Source organism: Podarcis cretensis, assembly GCF_951804945.1.
Source record: "Podarcis cretensis genome assembly, chromosome: 4".
Classification (NCBI taxonomy): Eukaryota; Metazoa; Chordata; class Lepidosauria; order Squamata; family Lacertidae; genus Podarcis; species Podarcis cretensis.
The window spans coordinates 75619482-75638235 of record NC_137173.1 but is presented as its reverse complement, the minus strand read 5'-3'; the positions used below and the strand labels follow the sequence as shown (position 1 = coordinate 75638235).

The following is an 18754-nucleotide window of genomic DNA, read 5'->3' as shown; positions in this document are numbered from 1 at the left end:
CATGCCACAAGGGTGCAAAGTGGGACAAATGAGAGTTGTGGTGCGGGGAGATAAAGTTAAAGAGGTCTTTAGGTCTGAGGTTCCCAGCCTCTGGCCAACAGATAGGTTTGCCGTATTTCAAGCAGCGAAAATCTGGACACAAACAAATTGTTGACCTTTTTTCTTTTTGAAATTTGCTTTTCTGTTTAATCATATCATCAATGCATACTGTGTTACAGTCAAACACAAGGTAATAAGAAGAAACAACTTAAATATAACACATAGGTATAAGAGTAATAATCGTAATATAACTTATTCCTCCACTCTTTAACTCCCCTTTCACTCTTTCCCTGGTTTCCTATCTGATATCTTTTCAAACTGCGTTTTCTTACTAAATTGTTTTCATTACCATACCCTGAGTTTTTTTCAGTTTCTCTCACTTATTTTCTTGTTATAGTTTTTACATATAATCTGTATATAATGTTCAGTCTTCTTTTAGTTTCTTATCATCTTTATTTCTTAATCTGTTTGTCATGCTGGTGAGTTCTATATAATCTAATATTTTAAGGTGTCATTCTTCTTGTGATGGTATTGCATCTGTTCTCTACTTTTGTGTTACCAGAGTTTGGGCCGCTGTAGTCACATCAATAATAATAATAATAATAATAATAATAATAATAATTTTTATTTATATCCCGCCCTCCCCAGCCGAAGCTGGGCTCAGGGCGGCTAACAACAATAAAACAGTACAAAAGTACAGCACGAACAACACTCTAAAATCATTCATTATAAAATTAATTAAAATCAAGCCACTGGCAACCATTGGGCCAGAGCTCCGCGAAGATTGCCGAGGGAGGGAGTCAGGCTGTGCCCTGGCCAAAGGCCGGGTGGAACAGCTCTGTCTTGCAGGCCCTGCAGAAAGATGTCCAGTCCCGCAGGGCCCTAGTCTCTTGTGACAGAGTGTTCCACCAGATCGGAGCCACAGCCGAAAAAGCCCTGGCTCTAGTTGAGGCCAGCCTAACTTCCCTGTGGCCTGGGACCTTCAAGATGTTTTTATTTGAAGACCGTAAGTTTCTCTGTGGGGCATACCAGGAGAGGCGGTCCCGTAGGTACGAGGGTCCTAGGCCGTATAGGGCTTTAAAGGTTAAAACCAGACCTTAAACCTGATCCTGTACTCCACCAGGAGCCAGTGCAGCTGGTATAGCACCGGGTGAATGTGATCTCGCAGCGAAGACCCCGTAAGGAGTCTCGCTGCAGCATTCTGCACCCGCTGGAGTTTCTGGGTCAGTCTCAAGGGCAGCCCCATGTAGAGCGAGTTACAATAATCCAGTCTGGAGGTGACCGTCGCGTGGATCACAGTGGCTAGGTCAGGACGAGAGAGGTAAGGAGCCAACTGCTTAGCTTGGCGGAGTTGGAAAAATGCCGCCTTTGTTATAGCTGCAATCTGCACCTCCATGGAAAGGGAGGTGTCGAAGATTACACCCAAACTCTTAACGGACGGTGCTGGCACTAATTGCGCCCCCGCAGGAGATGGGAGTTGCCCCCCCAATCCCATATCGTCCCATCCCAGCCACAGGACCTCTGTCTTCGAAGGATTTAGCTTCAACCGGCTCCCGCGTAACCATCCAGCCACAGCTTCCAAACATCTGGTCAGTGTGTCTGGGGCCGAGTCAGGATGGCCATCCATCAACAGATAGAGTTGGGTGTCATCGGCATACTGATGGCAACCCAGCCCAAAACTCCAGACAAGCTGGGCGAGGGGGCGCATAAAGATGTTGAAAAGCATCGGGGAGAGTATTGCACCTTGAGGTACTCCACACACCAAGGAGTGGCGCGATGACAATTCCCCCCCAAGCGCCACCCTCTGTCCCCGACCAGAGAGAAACGAGCACAGCCATTGAAGGACTGTGCCCTGGATCCCCACGTCGGCAAGGCGGTGGTCTAGGAGTTCGTGATCGACCATGTCGAAAGCTGCTGACAGATCTAGAAGAATCAGCAGCCCTGACCCGCCTCGATCCAGCTGTCTACGAAGATCATCTGTTAGGGCAGCCAGAGCCATCTCGGTCCCATGACCAGTGTGGAAGCCGGACTGGAATGGATCCAGAGCTTCTGGGTTTTTAGGAAATGTTCTTTTAAACATTTTCTTAAGTTCATTATAAATCATCTCCCAGAATTCTTTTATTATTCTGCAAGACCACCATGAATGATAAAATAAACATTTTAGAGTCAATGTAATTGTTGACCTTTTAAAATAAAATTCCCAAAGTTGCAGAACATTATTATTATTATTATTATTATTATTATTATTATTGAAAAATGCCAAAGTTGTTGAGGAAATGAGTTTTCCAAACGTGTTTTTTGGTTATGTTGACAAAAATTCAGGATGAACTGTCGCTTTTCAGAAATTCCTCCCCAGACGTCACTTCCACTATTGAAATCCAGGTAATGTCCGGGAAAATCATGATTTATGGCAACCCCACCATACAGCAGGTTGTGTGTGGTGCCCAGTTTCTCTGGTTTGCAAATGTGCCCACAGGTCTAAACAGGTTGGCACCCTGTTTGACATGGTCTGACTGTGCCGATGTCAACAAAATGGTTTCTGTTCACAAGGCATTTCACTTCCCTCCTCTGAGTGAAAAGACTCTAGTGTTTATAGAAACTGTAGCATTGTCCTGCAAGAAATATTTACTAAGCTTAAGGCGTCCATTCGTGGGAAGAACCAAACTAATAAAGCTACCATCCACGGTGATTGCCATCTTTAAAAATAAGGCTTTCGTTTTTTGCTTCCTTAACAACGCAGATTAGGAACTCGATCTCATCAACAAACCCTTGATTGTTGGCGTCGCACTTCAATACGTCTTGAGATTTAAGAACACCCTTGGAGTAAATTCAAAGGCTTCTTCCACACTCCGGGCAACAGAAAACCGCAAAAGGCTAAATATGATCCGCTGTGGAAAGGAGAAAAAGCAGCCAGAAAAGAATTAAATCCAAGCACTTGTCTGGTTTCATATATAAAATTTCAACCTTCTCTTCCACAATGGTTGAAAGGCGTGAGTTCAAAGATGGAGAGAAATTGCAGCTGGCTTTGTTTTGCAATGCCAAGGAGGAGATCCTGTTAAACAGGAAGCTTAGGATCTTGGAGTCCATGAAGAAGCAGGCAGAAACCTCCTTCACTCTTGATCAAAGAATCTTGTACAACAGATTCAGCCGCAAGCTCAGGAGGTCAGAAGCGGCTCATGCCAAGCTGCACGGCAACAGAGACCTTGCCAAACAGCTTTCCCAGAGCCTCTTTCCAAATCTGCATACGGTTGTGACGGATGGTAGCAAAAAGGCGGTGAGAGTTATATTGCAGAATGAGGAAGCCTCCCGGGCTATTTCAGCTCCGTGCAGAATCCAGACTCATCTGGCTCCGGTCTCCGTTGCCAAGAATCAGAGCTGCCAAGACTTGCAAGGTAAGGTAGCAGAGATTAAGGATCCACAGAGCTACCTTGGAGCTATTAAGGAAATTGATGCACAAAGAGGATATCACAGGAAGGATGTATCAGCTGCTAAAAAGGTTTCCATTTGCAAAAGGCAAACTGACTTAAGTGAGCCTATTGGCATTCTTGGATACAAAAGGCCCTTCACTGCCTATCATCAGAAACAAGGCAGGCTGTCCGATGTGAATTACAGATATCAAGGGATTTCGGAGAGAACCTATTCACAGCTACAGCATCCACAAACTGAGGCTACAGATCCTAACATGTCTTTGTGCCCTGAAGGACTTGTAAATAAAGGATTGAAGGAAGGCTTTCTGGAGCAAAAAAAAAGTATCAAGGGGGAAAGAAATAAAAAATGGAGACCTAACTCTAGAAATCTTTTCTTGGGGTTGGACAACACACCGCAGGGAAGATACTCCAGCATGGGAAATCACGTGATGGTAAACAATCATGGCAGTTTTAATAACAAAGTCAAGCTTTTTGTCCAGAAGATTGCAGCTTTAAAAAAGGAGGAAGACTCTACTTTACAAGATTATTATTCTGAGCGACTGGTAGAAAATTTAGGGAGTCAGGTGAAACAGGATTTTCTATGGGATACTCAACAGGAGCAGGCAAAATGGAATCCAGTAGGTCCGGAAACCAATCACCGAAGCATTACAATAAAGAATTTGGACAGGGATTTTATGAGAAAGGAAAGCCCTTTAGAAATTCTGATATGGGAATATTATAATGAGATTATTACTAAAGAGAACCTCATTGAAAGAAAGTGGTTGAACAATAATCCTTATCAACTGATCGTAAACTAAGGTTTGGAGTTTCCAATAATCTTTCACACACCCCCTTCAGTATTTAGCCCATATGATTTCAAGAGAAAATATGCGCTGGTAACTGTTGCTTAAAACCAGAAAGAGCCTTACCTGAAGGGATAGGATTTACTTAATATTTCTAATTACATGCACTCCCAAAACTTGCATTAAGTGCTCAGTGATCTACACTTATTCTGTTAGGCCCAATGTATCTTTTGACAGTTTGTCAAGGGGAGATAAATTTCAATCCCAGTGTAGAGATTGATAAAACAAGCAAACATATGCATATGAAGATCTGCTTAGGTAGGGTAATTTAATGTAATTGAAGAAAATACTTCAGTTGGGACTGGAGCTTACAAGCAACTTACAAATATATCATGTCCTGATAATAAAATTATTTCTAATAATTATCAAGATGTTTACAGTCTGAGTGATTTATTAAACGTATTAGGGTAAAGGCGATAGGTGGCATCAGATTTGTTTGTGCATCAGCATTTCCTTACTCTCCTCCCCTTGATAGACCCCCAAGCCCCACTCAAAGAGTTTGCAGACCATATAGAACAGGTATCTGCAAGGGACAGAGGGAAACTCCACTCATCCAATACGGGATATGACCCAGTTCTTCCACCAAAGGAGAGAGGAACTATGGCACATAGGCCAGAATCTTTCTTCCAACGTGCCACTTTACTAACCTTATACCGACATGAAACTGTGCCTTCTTCCAGATTCCCTTCTGTCTTTCCATAAAACCAAACTTAGTGTCTGTTTTCTTTCCAAACTCAGTTGTTATATCCACAGCTAGATTATATTGTGGCGGGATGACATGGCTCAACTCGTCACCTTTCAGAATCCACCTGGCAGAATCCAGGGCTCTTTTCCTGCTGCCACTGAGGTTGTTGCTATTTGTTGTATTGACGGTTGTGTCAGCTGCCATTAACGCAGTAGCATCAGGGAGAATGATAAGTCTTCCTTCTGGCCTTGACTTACACAGGTGGAAGCATCAAGGACTCCAATCCCAATTAATCCTTGTATTGGTTGTCTTCACCCTAGTTTATGCTAGAGCAACATGCTAAAATGTGTAACTGTCCTCTCCTGAGCCACCTGAGTGGAAACTGCTCCCTCTTAAAAGGACAGGTTCTTGGGTATGGGAGTTAAACAGACCAAAATCCTTGATATGTATAGGTATTCTAAGAAAGAAAATCTAATAGAATTGGCTGCCCTAGATCCATCCTTTTATCGAGTCACAATGTTGTCTAGAGAAACTGGATTTGCAACCTGGAATTCTACACAGAAAGCTCCCCACAGAAGGGGATCTCTCTGCTCCACTGTAAGTGTTCATGTGAAGTTGCCTTACAACCAGGGATGGAGAACCTGCACCCCATCAGCCAAAAGTGGCCTGCCAGGCCTTTTTGGGACACGCCATGGAATTCATTTGTGAATTCAAGTGAATGACAGGTGGGAAGCTTTGCCTAACTTGTCAAATCTAACCCTCGGAGCCAAAAAGGTTCTGCACCCCTGCCTTACATCAGATCAGGATACAGTACAAGACACAGCATGAGTCATAGAATTGTAGAGTTGGGACACCAAGAGTCATCTAGTCTAACCCTTCCTCCCAGTTTCAACTATCTTATAATTGGCACAGTTAGCAAGGCCACTGCTGGGTAATATCTGGCTGGTGCTGATTTGGAACAGAGTCTCCTCAGTAGTAGCTCCCTTCTTACGGAATGCTCTCCCTGATGAGCTACTCTTAACTCCCTCATTAGTCACACCTGGGCAGAACTTTACAAAATCCACGTCTTCCCAGGTGTTTTATGGCTAAAATATATTGTTCAAAATTGCCAGGGACTTGTTTAGCTGTGAGAATACAGGATTGTTTTAAAACTGTTTTTTAAAAGTTCCTTTCTCTTTGCTACTTTGCTGCCCTGGACTCCTTTGGCGAAAGGCCAGGAAAGAAATTTAACGAATAGAAAGTAATGTTTATATAAAAGGTAAAGGTACCCCTGCCCGTATGGGCCAGTCTTGACAGACTCTGGGGTTGTGCGCCCATCTCACTTAAGAGGCCAGGGGCCAGCGCTGTCCGGAGACACTTCCGGGTCACGTGGCCAGCGTGACATCGCTGCTCTGGCGAGCCAGAGCCGCACACGGAAACGCTGTTTACCTTCCCGCTGGTAAGCGGTCCCTATTTATCTACTTGCACCCGGAGGTGCTTTCGAACTGCTAGGTTGGCAGGCGCTGGGACCGAGCAGCGGGAGCGCACCCCGCCGCAGGGATTCGAACCGCCGACCTTTCGATCGGCAAGTCCTAGGCGCTGAGGCTTTAACCCACAGCGCCACCTGCGTTGTGTTTATATATAGTATTATATATATATAATATAATATAGTATAGTTATGTTTATATATAGTACTACAAATGACCATTTACTGTACACAGTCCTAGATAAAAAGCACAGTCCTCTATCCCTCATCAGTGCTACAAATACACAGTATTGTATTCTTTAAAAAGGAGACACAGAAGTACAGTGGTACCTTGGTAGTTGAATGGCCTGGCTCCTGAAAAAACCGGCTCCCAAACGCCGCAAACCCAGAAGTGAGCGTTCCGGTTTGTGAATGTTTTTCGGAACCCGAACGTCCGACGTGGCTTCCAATTGCGTGCAGGAAGCTTCTGCAGCCAACTGGAAGCTGCGCCTTGGTTTTCAAACCATTTTGAGAGTCGAACAGACTCCTGGAACGGATTAAGTCCGAGAACCAAGGTACCACTGTACAGGTAAACAGACTAGGTGCTCATGTTACAGAAACTATTACTATACAAAAGAGACCCACAACAAAATGTTGCAGTGTATCCTCCCTCCTAACAGGAGTGCTGCTCTCCAGAGCTTTGTGGTATTGGAAGGCGGCCTAGTGTAAGAACTTAAAAACCAATTAAATGTAGGAGGTGACTTCAACTACAACCCTCAACACGCATAATTACAACACAGCGTTAGTCATGCTGAACAAATGGGACTCTCTTCTGAGTTGGCCTGCATAACAGCACTGTTAAGAGGAAACAGATCAATACAACATCTAGTGCCTTCTTAGGAGCCCCCGGAAAAGTTCATCATTTATCTATTAACAAAGGAAACTGTTTCAGCCATCAGAATTTCATCCCTTCAGGTGCCTATTTTAAAACTGCCCGTTAATTGAGGCATATACAAATAACCACAGAAATCATGGTATATGCTTAGCTCCTCCCACCCCCTGCTCTCACCTATAAGATGAGTAAAAAGCCCCACTAATGTCAAGACGCATTTGAGAGTGGTAAAGGCCGTCAGTTTCAAGTGAATTGTTAAGGACAGCTTTATACCAAAGGGAGTCAATAAACATGGCAGTTTAAATACCAGTAACTCCAACGATACCAGAGTTAACTTACGAAACTAAGAAAATCACTTTTCTTCTTTGTCACTGGACCATGGTGGAAAACATCACTGTTTTATTTAGCATTATTGGTACATAACAGTTGCCTGTATCTATTACTAAAAAAAATTAATAAAATAATCCTGAAAGACACATTTTTTTTTCTCCCTCAAATGAAATAATACCAATTCTGCACAAATCAAGCTGATTTGTTGTGTGTAGTAGTCAGGCATAGCAATCACCAAGGCACAAGCTCAGATCTGCACATCAGTTGTCACTTGCAGTTAAGACGAGGTATGCCAATTACATTGTCTTGGTTAAAAATGTACAGTCCCTTTATTTTATATTGTTACAGCGGCGATCACCAGCGTGCAGGGACAATCTGTAGAAAGGTAAGGGCTCCGTCCCTCTGATGTAGGATGCAGACTTAAAACACTCCAAACCTATGGCATGTTATGTAAGAGAGGGAAGTGAGCTTAGGGTTTATTTCCGAGACATACAATGAATAATTGGGAGTATTACAATGCAAACTTGCCCTTAAAGATGTTTAATTATTCCCCCACTATTGCTAAACTGGGGTGGGGGTGGGGAGGTGAAGAATCCCTTGGCTGCACCACTGATCATACGATTTGAAAAAGGAACAACAATTCATTAAAATAACTTGCAGGGAAGACTGGATTGTCTATTTAAAATGTCAACATAATAGGCAATTAAAATTTCGTTTTAAGTGCACTTTTCATGCTTTTGATTATAGACCCAACGTTCCGATTTCTCCAACAACACATTTCATCCTACTCTAATGCTGTTTGGCTGAAAATGCACTTTTCCCAGTAAACAACTTTTTTTTTTTTAAAAAAAAGAAAAGACAAAACCCAACCTAACTATGTTTACGCTTTCATACAGCTAGAAACCTTGCTAATTAAAAACACTGTATGCTACAAGACAAGACATGTGAAAGACAACATATATATTGAAATGAGATTTTTTTTTTTTAATCGTTGTGCTGTGACTAAAGTAAAAGTTCTCAAAGGCTGCAGTTAAACATTCCAAAGTTCTCCCTTCCATTTTTTATTGAGTCTAAAGATTTTTCCACACATTTCTTTGGGGGCTAGAACAGCAGTCATTGCATCACACCATTTCGCTTTCCAAGACTTCAAGTTTCAAAAGCAAAACTGTCCAAAAAAGTACAGTTCTTGATTTTTGATTTGATTAAACTGGGACGAAAAATGTAGCACATACTTAAAAAGGTTACACAATCTACAAATGATGGCAATATTTTTCCTCGGGAGAGTACAGTTTCGTTTTCTTGTAAATACTCAAAAAAGAAAAAAAAAAGAAAAAGGCTCAACTTCAAGCAGTAATAAACACAAGCAAAAGTGATTTAACCCTTTAAAATAAATATTCAGGAAAACCTCTCTGTACATACAAGTGAAAGAATATGTAACACTTTCACGCTAAAAGAAAAATAATTTGTTCAAAGAAGCAGCTGAAATCTGCTGTTCCAGCCCAATGTCCCCAAGTGAAGAAGGGGGCACAGACACGAGTGACTACTGTAGCTCTCTATATCTTATGGCCTTTTTGTGGGGGTGGGGTGGGGTGGGGGTTATTTTATTTATTTATTTTGGACAGGGACACCATCACCACCAAATCTTTTTAATCCCTTTTGTTATTTTATTTATTTTCGTTACAGCATGCCAAATCCTTTGGCATATGTGATGGCCTTCAACAATCTCTCTTTAAGTTTTTCTTTGCTGGAGTACTCTGGAAGCAGAAGGACATTAAAGCATGTGTGAGACGTCGGTAACCTACGGAGAAAGGGAAGAGGAGAAAATGATCAGATCACGGGAGAGCGGAACACAAAACGCACAAGCCATTACTGTCGCTCTTCTCAAATCAACAACTAGTACAGTCGTACCTCGGAAGTCGAACGGAATCCGTGCCAGAAGTCCGTTCGACTTCCAAAACATTTGGAAACCAAGGCGCGGATTCCGATTGGCTGCAGGAAGCTCCTGCAACCAATCGGAAGCTGCATCGGACATTTGGGTTCCAAAGAACCTTCGCAAATCAGAACACTCACTTCCAGGTTTGCGGCATTTGGGAGCCAAAACATTTGACTCCAAAGCATTTGACTTCCAAAGTATGACTATAGTGGGGACTGAGGGGGAACTCAACTCAGAAAGAGGCTTAAAACATATTTTTTTTACACTTGCTGCATGATACACTTAAATTTCTGAATTTTAAAGTAAGATTTACGTCAAACGAGTTTACCTTTCTGTGTCGGGGCCATTTTTGGCTATAATCATCTTTAGTTTTCCGAGTCCTCCTACTGGGGCTCTGTCTGTGCCTGTTGTAAACTGGAGGAATAGTCTTTTTTGCTCGTCTGTAAATGAATGGACTATTTCCCAAAATTCTCTGTTGAAGCAAAAATGAAAATAAATAAATATTCTGGGCACAGCAAAACGTCTTGTGCTGCTTATATCTTGCCCTTAACCTTAGAAGTAGCAAATGCAAGTGTACTCTATCAATATACAGTGGTACCTCTGGTTACGTACTTAATTCGTTCTGGAGGTCCGTTCTTAACCTGAAACCGTTCTTAATCTGAAGCACCACTTTAGCTAATGGGGCCTCCCACTGCTGCTGCACCGCCGCTGCACGATTTCTGTTCTCATCCTGAAGCAAAGTTATTAACGCAAGGTACTATTTCTGCGTTAGCGGAGTCTGTAACCTGAAGTATATGTAACCTGAAGCATATGTAACCCAAGGTACCACTGTTTTGTTTAAGAGTGTTTTCAAATGCAAAAATACTATATAAAGAGGCACACATATATCTCAACCCAGGTAGGGGAATATGGTGCTTCTGAATGTATATTCCTACCTGACTGAAGAACTGCATTCACATTTACTCAAACACCTACAGCCTTCTACTCAGCTGCAGTGGTCTGTTTTAGGGCTTTGGATGGGGATGAGGACAGTGGATGGCAGTCTAGCTTCTCATTTCCCACACTGCCTAAGTTACCTAACGCTCCCCCTTTCTCATCACTATCCTTAGCTGTTGAGAGCGCTAGCATGAACATACTAGCACGTGACGCAAAATTTGAGAATGGGTCCTCCACTGTTTTTGGCAAGTACAAAACTTTTCCAAATAGCCACGTTGATTACAAAACAGAAGTTGCTACTATATGACCAGGCGAGGCTCTAGGAAAAGCTATTTGGGGGAGCCCATAAAGTTCAAAGACCATTATTAGGCGAACAAGGATGTAATCCATTCAACATAGGCTCTGAAAGCTGGGAGGGGAAAATAAATGTTTTTTTTTTGGGGGGGGGAAGCATCCCCTCCCCTTTGCTACTCTTGAAGTCATCCTTCTACATGTGATTTTTTGACCTATGTCTAAGGCATCAGTTCTTCTGGTTTAACCACAGAATGGACAAGAAAAAAAGATCTAGTATATTTTAAAACGGGAAGCCTTAAACACATCTCTTTTTTGTTTTCTAAACTGTGCATTATCTGGTACATTTGTGTTATAATTTAGCTATTCACACCACTTGCTAACAGGCAGAGTTTTCTCCATTCACCCACAGAAAAACTTAAACCTCCTACCTAATAATTAGAGAGTCTCTGGTATAGCCGCCATCATACTCCGTAGTTTCTTCTAGAGCTTGAAAGTCTAGATTCTATAAATACAAGACATCGTATCACCACCTCAGACTTTAGATATTCAGCAGAGAGCAAGTTATTGTCTTTTGCACGTTTCAAGTGCCTTACCCTACTTCCGCAAATGAGCAATTCAATCTCTTCGGGTCTAAATAAATATTTTAGGGGAGATTCGTTGGTTACCATGTGGAATCCTCTTCGAAAGGCCTTAAACTGCTTCTCTACTGATTTGTTGAGAATGTAGTCAGAATACAGATTCACAAATTCCTGTTTAATAAAAAGACAAATAATGCAAGGTTTCCTCGGTGGTCAAGTGCGAATCTTTCTTTCAACTAACAAGTGGCTACAGGAGAGAAATAGGAAGAACTGCTGCCAAAAATCAGAACAGACTCCTCCCTATTTAATAACTTATATTTAAATCATTCAGGCTGCTAATAATTTTGAGCTTTCCCCAAATAAATCCTATTTCTTTTCACTCCATCCACGAAATCAAGTGGTTTATAAAACAAGCCACAGAGAATGTTTCACATCATCATCTACTTCTAATAAAGGTATTTAAAAATCTAATAAATAATAACAATAACAACAACAATTTATACCCTGTCTATCTTGCTGCGTTTTCCCAGCCACTCTGGGCGGCTTCCAGCAGAATATAAAAACATAATAAAACGTTAAAAACTTCTGAATACAGGGCTGCCTTCAGATGTCTTCTAAAAATTGTGTAGTTCTTTATCTCCTTGACATCTGATGGGAGAGTATTCCACAGGGAGGGCAGTACCGCAAGAATTTCCCCAAAATCACTTCTCAAAATCACAATTTATCAGAATCCCCTTCTCAGTGGTTCATCCTATACTCCCTCTCTTGCTAGCAGGCAGAGATGCTTTCATTCATATAGCCATTTGGCCTTACAAGTTGACTTGTTATGGCAATTGTAAGTCTGCTGAAATTAGTTGAACTGGTGGCATTTCTTTCAGTTTTGTTGGTATGTTTCACTCAATTTATTTTCACGCTTTTGATTTATTTTGCTTTGTATTTTATTGCTGTTAGTCACCTTGAGCACTATTTGTTGTCATACAAATTTAGCAAATGAGAAAATACAACTTTCTGACAGCCTCAGCAGAGATCATGCAAATGAGCTTAATTTATATAAATGCATACAAGGTGTGTTTCTATCTGTTCTCCTGGAATATTGATCAGGTAATCACTCAGCAACTGGTGGCACTGCCCATTCAAATTACCTTTCTGTTTTCATTTGTAATAGGGATTTTATCTCCATTTTCCTTTAAATCGTGCATCATCGGATTACCAAAGAGATCCGTATGAGATATCTGGAAGGTTATCATCATATCATCTTCCACGCTTCCCTCATACTGCAACAAGTCTCTTAAGCTTTGATAGAGAACCTAAAATGAAACAAGACATATTTCATAAGGCTTTAAACCCCCAGCAACAGACCTGGTAATTATGCAGTATGCACGAACGTTATGGGTCAAACTGTATCTTTTTACTTACACCCATGTCAGTTTCCAGATTTAAATGAAAAGCAGCTATAGGATACTGTGAATCAGATCACAGCAACTGTGGAGGAGAGAGCTCTTTAATCCTTTATTCAAAGGCTGTTTTTCCTATCCAAATCACCTTCATGTGCTGTTTTTCCACAGGCAGGGAAGAGATCCCCACATCCCAGTAGGTGGAAAAGCAGCAAGGGGAGGACAATTTTGAATGGAAAAAGATCTTTACAACCCCTTGCCTACTGTTCTGATCAATGTTGTGGCCTCCCAGAGCTGCCTTTCATTAAAAAAAAAAATGCACACAGTAAGATACTGTTTCAGGCAAGTGTGTGTGTGGGTTTTTTTTGTGGTAACCAAAGCTTAACAATGGCTATAAGTGGAGTCTGATAAAGAGCGGGGGAGGCGGGCGGACACACCTCCTTTTGCATTTGGAGAAGTTGTCCTATTTTTACCATCCATAATTTCCAATAGATTTTCAGCTAAAGGAAACTTTGGAACAGATGCAAGTTTCTGTTTTGGAATGAAATAACACCGAGAACATCACTGGCATCGTTTGCTTTCACAACTGCATTGTGAAGTTTCAGAAAGCTAGTTTCGAAACTGTTGTGATCGTCCTTATAACTCAGCTGCCAATATGGCTTGCCGCCACCCTATACATTTAAGATCTCAGCTGCTTAGATAAGACAAACAGGTTAAGTGACCCAGTCACCCTCCCTTCCACACACACGCTCCCCTCTTCTCCAGTACTGGCAAAGCACATTTGTGTTGACAGTACAGGTCTCTTGACACTGCACACTGTGCAGCCTTTTCCTTGAGCACCTGACATCATGTTCTGTAATAACAGGTGACTTGAAGTGTTGCTAAATGCTGACTTTTCTAAAATGCCCATTAAGCAAACTGTCGCAGGACTAAGAGCTGGTGTGGATATGTGTAGTGAAGCGGCAAACAGTGGGAGCTGTGAAGTCACCAGTTTAAACACTGTCTCTGTCATGAACTACTAAGCAAGCAACACTCTCAACTTTGGTCTCTATTATGCAATTTTGAGACAATGGCCACTGATGTTTCATGCAAGAGAACACTCAGAGTGTGTCACACTGCCAACAACAACAACAACTCAGAATGTAAGTACAGATTTCCAAATGTAATTATCAACTTACAGGGTGAGAGTCTGCCAGGTCACGAAAAGTTCCTTTTTTGCCCATTAGTTTCCTGTAGACAACCATTGGGAAATGGACATCCAGAATGCAGTTATTGTAAATGGCCAGACCCAGCACAATTCCAATCAGTGTAAACTGTCCCTCAGTTTCAAAAGACGATGGGTTAAACCAAAACAATTTTGTAGACTCATCGTAAGTGAACATTCCTATAAAAAAGCATGTCAAAATTAATACTGGTGAATTGAATAGCAAGACTTTTTTAAAAAAGAAAAAAACATGAAAGCTTCGTTTTTATTATTTTTGTTACTTAATAAATTTGTATCCGAAGATTGCAGGGCGGTTTATAACATAACAATATAAAAAACACACAAAAATACATAATAAGAATAAGAACACATCAATCAATAATTTCCCCTCCCAGAACACATTTAAAAGGGCATCGGATGTCACTAAGTAAAATAAAATACTACTACTACCACTAATAATAATAATTTATTATTTGTACCCTGCCCATCTGGCTGGGTTTCCCCAGCCACTCTGGGTGGCTTCCATAGAAACCAAAGATACACTAAAACATCACACATTAAAAACTTCCCTGAAAAGGCCTGGTGGAAGAAGAATATTTTCACTGGGCGCCTAAAGATGTATAAACCCGGAGGGAGAGCATTCCACAAATGGGGAGCCATTGTAGAAAAGGCCTGTTTTCATGTTGTCACCTTCTGGGCCTCTTGTGGAGGAGGCACATGAAGAAATCCACCTGTTATTTAGTCACAGCTTAGTTCACAGCATCATCCGGACTTCATTCAAAAGTCCCCATGTATAATAAAGCTACCATAATATTCCAAAATCCACTGAAACACACTGTGTGTGTGTGTGTGTTGGAAATGGATGCTTAAACATTCCATGACATACACACTATCTGCACAAGAAGAGATAACATTTTATGGAGAAGGCAGCTAGCTACAGCTGGCTTCCGGTGGGCTGGTGAGCACTCAAAACCAAGGCACACTTGCATGTAAAAATGGTGTACCATCCCCTAGAAGGGCTGACACGTGATTTCGCTGACTTGTCACAAGATGGTGTCTAAGGAGGGGTACACAAGCTACAAGTAAAAACAAAAAACCTAGAAAGATGGGTTTTCATATGGCTCAGGAAAGAGTAGGTAACTGTTAAGAAGACGAGACACAAGCCATTTTGCATATTAAATAAATATGAAGTTAATTACGTACCAATATCTGGGTTGAAGATTTCCTCTACAACTAGTTGGAAAAACTCTTTGGAAACTCCTCCTTCATCAACCCCTTGTTCTCCTTCAAATTCCACATACAATTGCTTTTTCAAATCTGCTGGATTTTCCATGGCAATCATTTCTAACTATTGAATAAGAAACAAAACGTTCCTTTAGTACATCCTATTTTATAGGTCACCATGCTGTGGATATACTAAACAGCCCCACCTCCCTCTACTACAACATGCACAAACGAAAATGAAAGCTGTTGTTTTATCTTAGAAATATATTTTAAGGGACGTAAGGAATAGCAAGACTCAGAAAACGAAGCAGTTTGTTGCAAGTGATTCAGGGTAACGGTCACAATAAATACTTGCCATAGAAAATACTTATAGTCTGTTATACAGAACAGCAGGGGACATAATGAGGTTCACAGTGAGGGGGGTGGACAATGTGACCCACTTTGGGCTCATCCCATTGTGGTGTCTAAGAAAAAAAAAGGAGGGGATGAAGTTAACTGGGAAGGCCTGCAAGCACTGTGCACATGCCTAGAGAATGTTTTGGATGGATCTGCTAGACCAGGATGGAGGAATATAACACCACCACCACTCTGGGTGACTTCCAACAAAAGATTAAAAATACATTTAAACATCAGTCATTAAATACTTCCCTAAACAGGGAAAGGTAAGAAAAAGAGGAAACAGGGTTCCCAAAGTGCTCTTGGAACTATCCCCAAGGGTAGGAACCATCCCGTTCTCCCTCTAGTTGCTGCTTCAGAATTAGACCTTTAGGCTCAGCGGGATTACTGTCATCTCCAGCGACTAGTACCGTTCCCGCAGCAATAGCTGAGGATGACTCCTATTGTCTCAAAGCCTTGCACAAATCCTACAGAGATCTCTCCTTTAGGACACACAACAGTTTTAACTTTTAGATTCAAACTTAAAAATAGCCCACAGGATCTTAGAGTACACCTTACAAGTTCATATTCTGCATAAGCCTTAAAAGGAGCCTTGAAGATAGACATGACAGTATCCGCAAAGGATCAGAAGCCACGATCTACACAGTGGCTTGAATCCTTAAGACAAAGAACTTCACAGAACAGATGCTTCTCCTTCCCTCCACCCCAGCTGCTTATCGCAAAATCTTCTGGAGCCCTCCCATCCTTTTAGGTTGCATAAGTGTCCATAGGGGAAGAAAAATGTTTCTTCTGCAAGATTCCTTAAGATTCCTTGATTTCTATCCTAGAATTGTAGAGTTGGAAGGGACCATGAGGGTCATTTCGTCCAACCCCCTGCAATGCAGGAATCTTTTGCCAATGTGGGACTCAAACCCACAACCTGGAGATTAATAGTTTCATGCGCTACCAATGGTAAGTTAATCAGTACCATATTTTTCCGTGTATAAGACTCGGTTCCCCCCCTTAAAAATGTCAAATATTGGGAGGTGTCTTAATACTCTGGGCCATCTTCCCCCATTTTCTTAAATCTGAGACTTATACATGGGGGCCTCTTACAGACGGAAAAATATGGTAAATATTTAAAATCCAATCCAGCTTAAAAGGGAGGAGTAGACCAGGGAGTTTGCTGGTTTGTTAGACAGCTGGTGCTCCATGTGATATTTATTATGCTGAGCATTGTGTGCAGGTGAGAGTGAACAAATACTAACTGCTTCAGGTCTGAATTGGCATCTCTCTGTTGAGCACAGGAAGGCAACACATGAGGCTCAAGGTGGCTTCTTCATGTGGCACTAAACTATGGTTTAGCATGTGTGAGCAAAATTCTGTAGAGTTGGGGCACATTTAATACAACTCATGCCCATATTTTTGCATTTATCCCAGTTTCTTTAAATTTTTCTTCTGCACCACTAGATTGGATATCTATATGTAGCCTTCAAAGTAGAAGGCTTAAAATATCTATTTATACAACAAGGCCTACTGAATCCGAACTGACACCGTTAACACTTCAATATGATTAAGAAAACTGACAACTGGTTCAAACCCAAGTGAACCATGCTGCTCCTTGATACAGATGATGGGAAAAAGTCACCAGCTAATCTAGCCAGGAGCAAGTTTGATTCCAAAACATTCCATCACCCACCATACTGCAGACATAATAAAAAACCACTAAGATTATCAAGGGAAAGTTCTCTCTCTATTGCACAACACTTTGTACTGCCCAGTTTCTCATTGCTAAGTTTTATGAAGCCTTACAGGGGAAAGAACTGTAGAGAATGATCTTCGGACCCTCACGGGACGCAATTAATGCTATTTACTGGGTTAACACAAAGTTTCTTGACTCCACTAAGAAGGAAATGTAACACATAAAATGTGTACCATCATTGAAATTGGGGCAACGTTTTACTTTTGTACTACGGAAAGGTATCTCATTTAATCCAGCCACTTGGAACAAGGTCATTAGAATATGATTGGAGCAATTAAATATAAAAAGGCGATAAAGAACTTTGCTTTACGAGCAGACATTTTTACTGACACGAGATATGCAAGAAGAGTTTTATGGAGTGAAGCTGTATGCAAATCAATCAGTTAGGCAAAATGTTTCAACCGACAATGGCCTTGTTCTCACATCCCAGCAAACCATAGTTAATGGTTTATGGCAGCGGTTTTCAACCTTTTTGAGTCCTCGGCTCCCTTGACCAACCACATTCTTTTTGCAGCACCCCTGCGGGGCTAAGGAGCCCAGTTATTGTCTGCAGAGCTGGCAGCCTCTCACCATTTTTCGAACACCCTCCCATGTGGAGTGTTCCTTCAGCCTCCTCTTCTCTCCTCTGGAGTCCTCCGGGCAGTTGCTGTAGCCGTCCCTGGTCTCTGAGCTGCCCCTCCCCGCCCCAAAGAGAGGTGCCTCCCAGACACACCCTTCACCTGAGGAGCTGCAACAAACAGCTGTGCACATCTTTGGGAGGCAGGGACTCGAGAAGGCATCAGAGGGAGGGAGGAAAGGAAAGAGGGACAGAGGCCAGTGCTGCCCGTGGCACCCCTGACCATCATTTAAGGCACCCCAGGGTGCCACGGCACAGTGGTAGAAAACCACTGGTTTATTGTGACCACACTGATCTTGGCCACTTTGCGTCTCTGCAGCTTATGCTGGGAGGAAACAAAACTGAACTACTGCCTTAGTGTGACATTTAAAGCAGGGATTGTAGTTTGTTTCACTCTCTAACCAGGATGTGTAGCCAAGATTTGTTTTTGTCTTGCTTATTGGGAGCAAAACAGTCCGTGTCTCCTGGTTTTGACATAATGCGAAGTCACGAATCCTGGTTTATATCCTCTGTGCGCCAGCAGGTGAGAGTCATATTGTCCAGATATGCACATTCATACCAAACTATTGCCTACAGTTTCCAAAGACATGTGAACTGGGCTAATATATTCTATGTCATGGAGGAGGAACCTTCAGATCATGGGCAAAACAAGGCCCACAAGGCAATTTCCCCACCTGCCCCACTCCTTACATCATATGACATAAGGTGAAGGGCAGGTAAGGTCACAGCTACACAAAAGCAACCGGGAGTCTTAGAATGCAACCCCAATTCTTCTTCT

At 41.9% G+C, this 18754-nt stretch overlaps 1 protein-coding gene across 5 annotated transcripts in view; it reads right to left on the bottom strand.

Moving 5' to 3' along the window:
- Positions 1-7707: 7707 nt before the first annotated feature.
- Positions 7708-18754, bottom strand: part of UBE3A (ubiquitin protein ligase E3A) — a 36091-nt gene continuing 25044 nt past the window's right edge. For all 5 annotated transcript variants that reach the window (XM_079972583.1, XM_079972585.1, XM_079972582.1 and 2 more), the window contains 7 exons: positions 15203-15347; positions 13974-14179; positions 12544-12708; positions 11417-11572; positions 11252-11325; positions 9922-10065; positions 7708-9458 (listed from right to left, as the gene is read on the bottom strand). In XM_079972583.1, coding sequence (XP_079828709.1) covers positions 9338-9458; positions 9922-10065; positions 11252-11325; positions 11417-11572; positions 12544-12708; positions 13974-14179; positions 15203-15347 — 1011 coding nt within the window. In that variant the 3' untranslated portion in view covers positions 7708-9337. The remainder of the gene's footprint in view (positions 9459-9921; positions 10066-11251; positions 11326-11416; positions 11573-12543; positions 12709-13973; positions 14180-15202; positions 15348-18754) is intronic.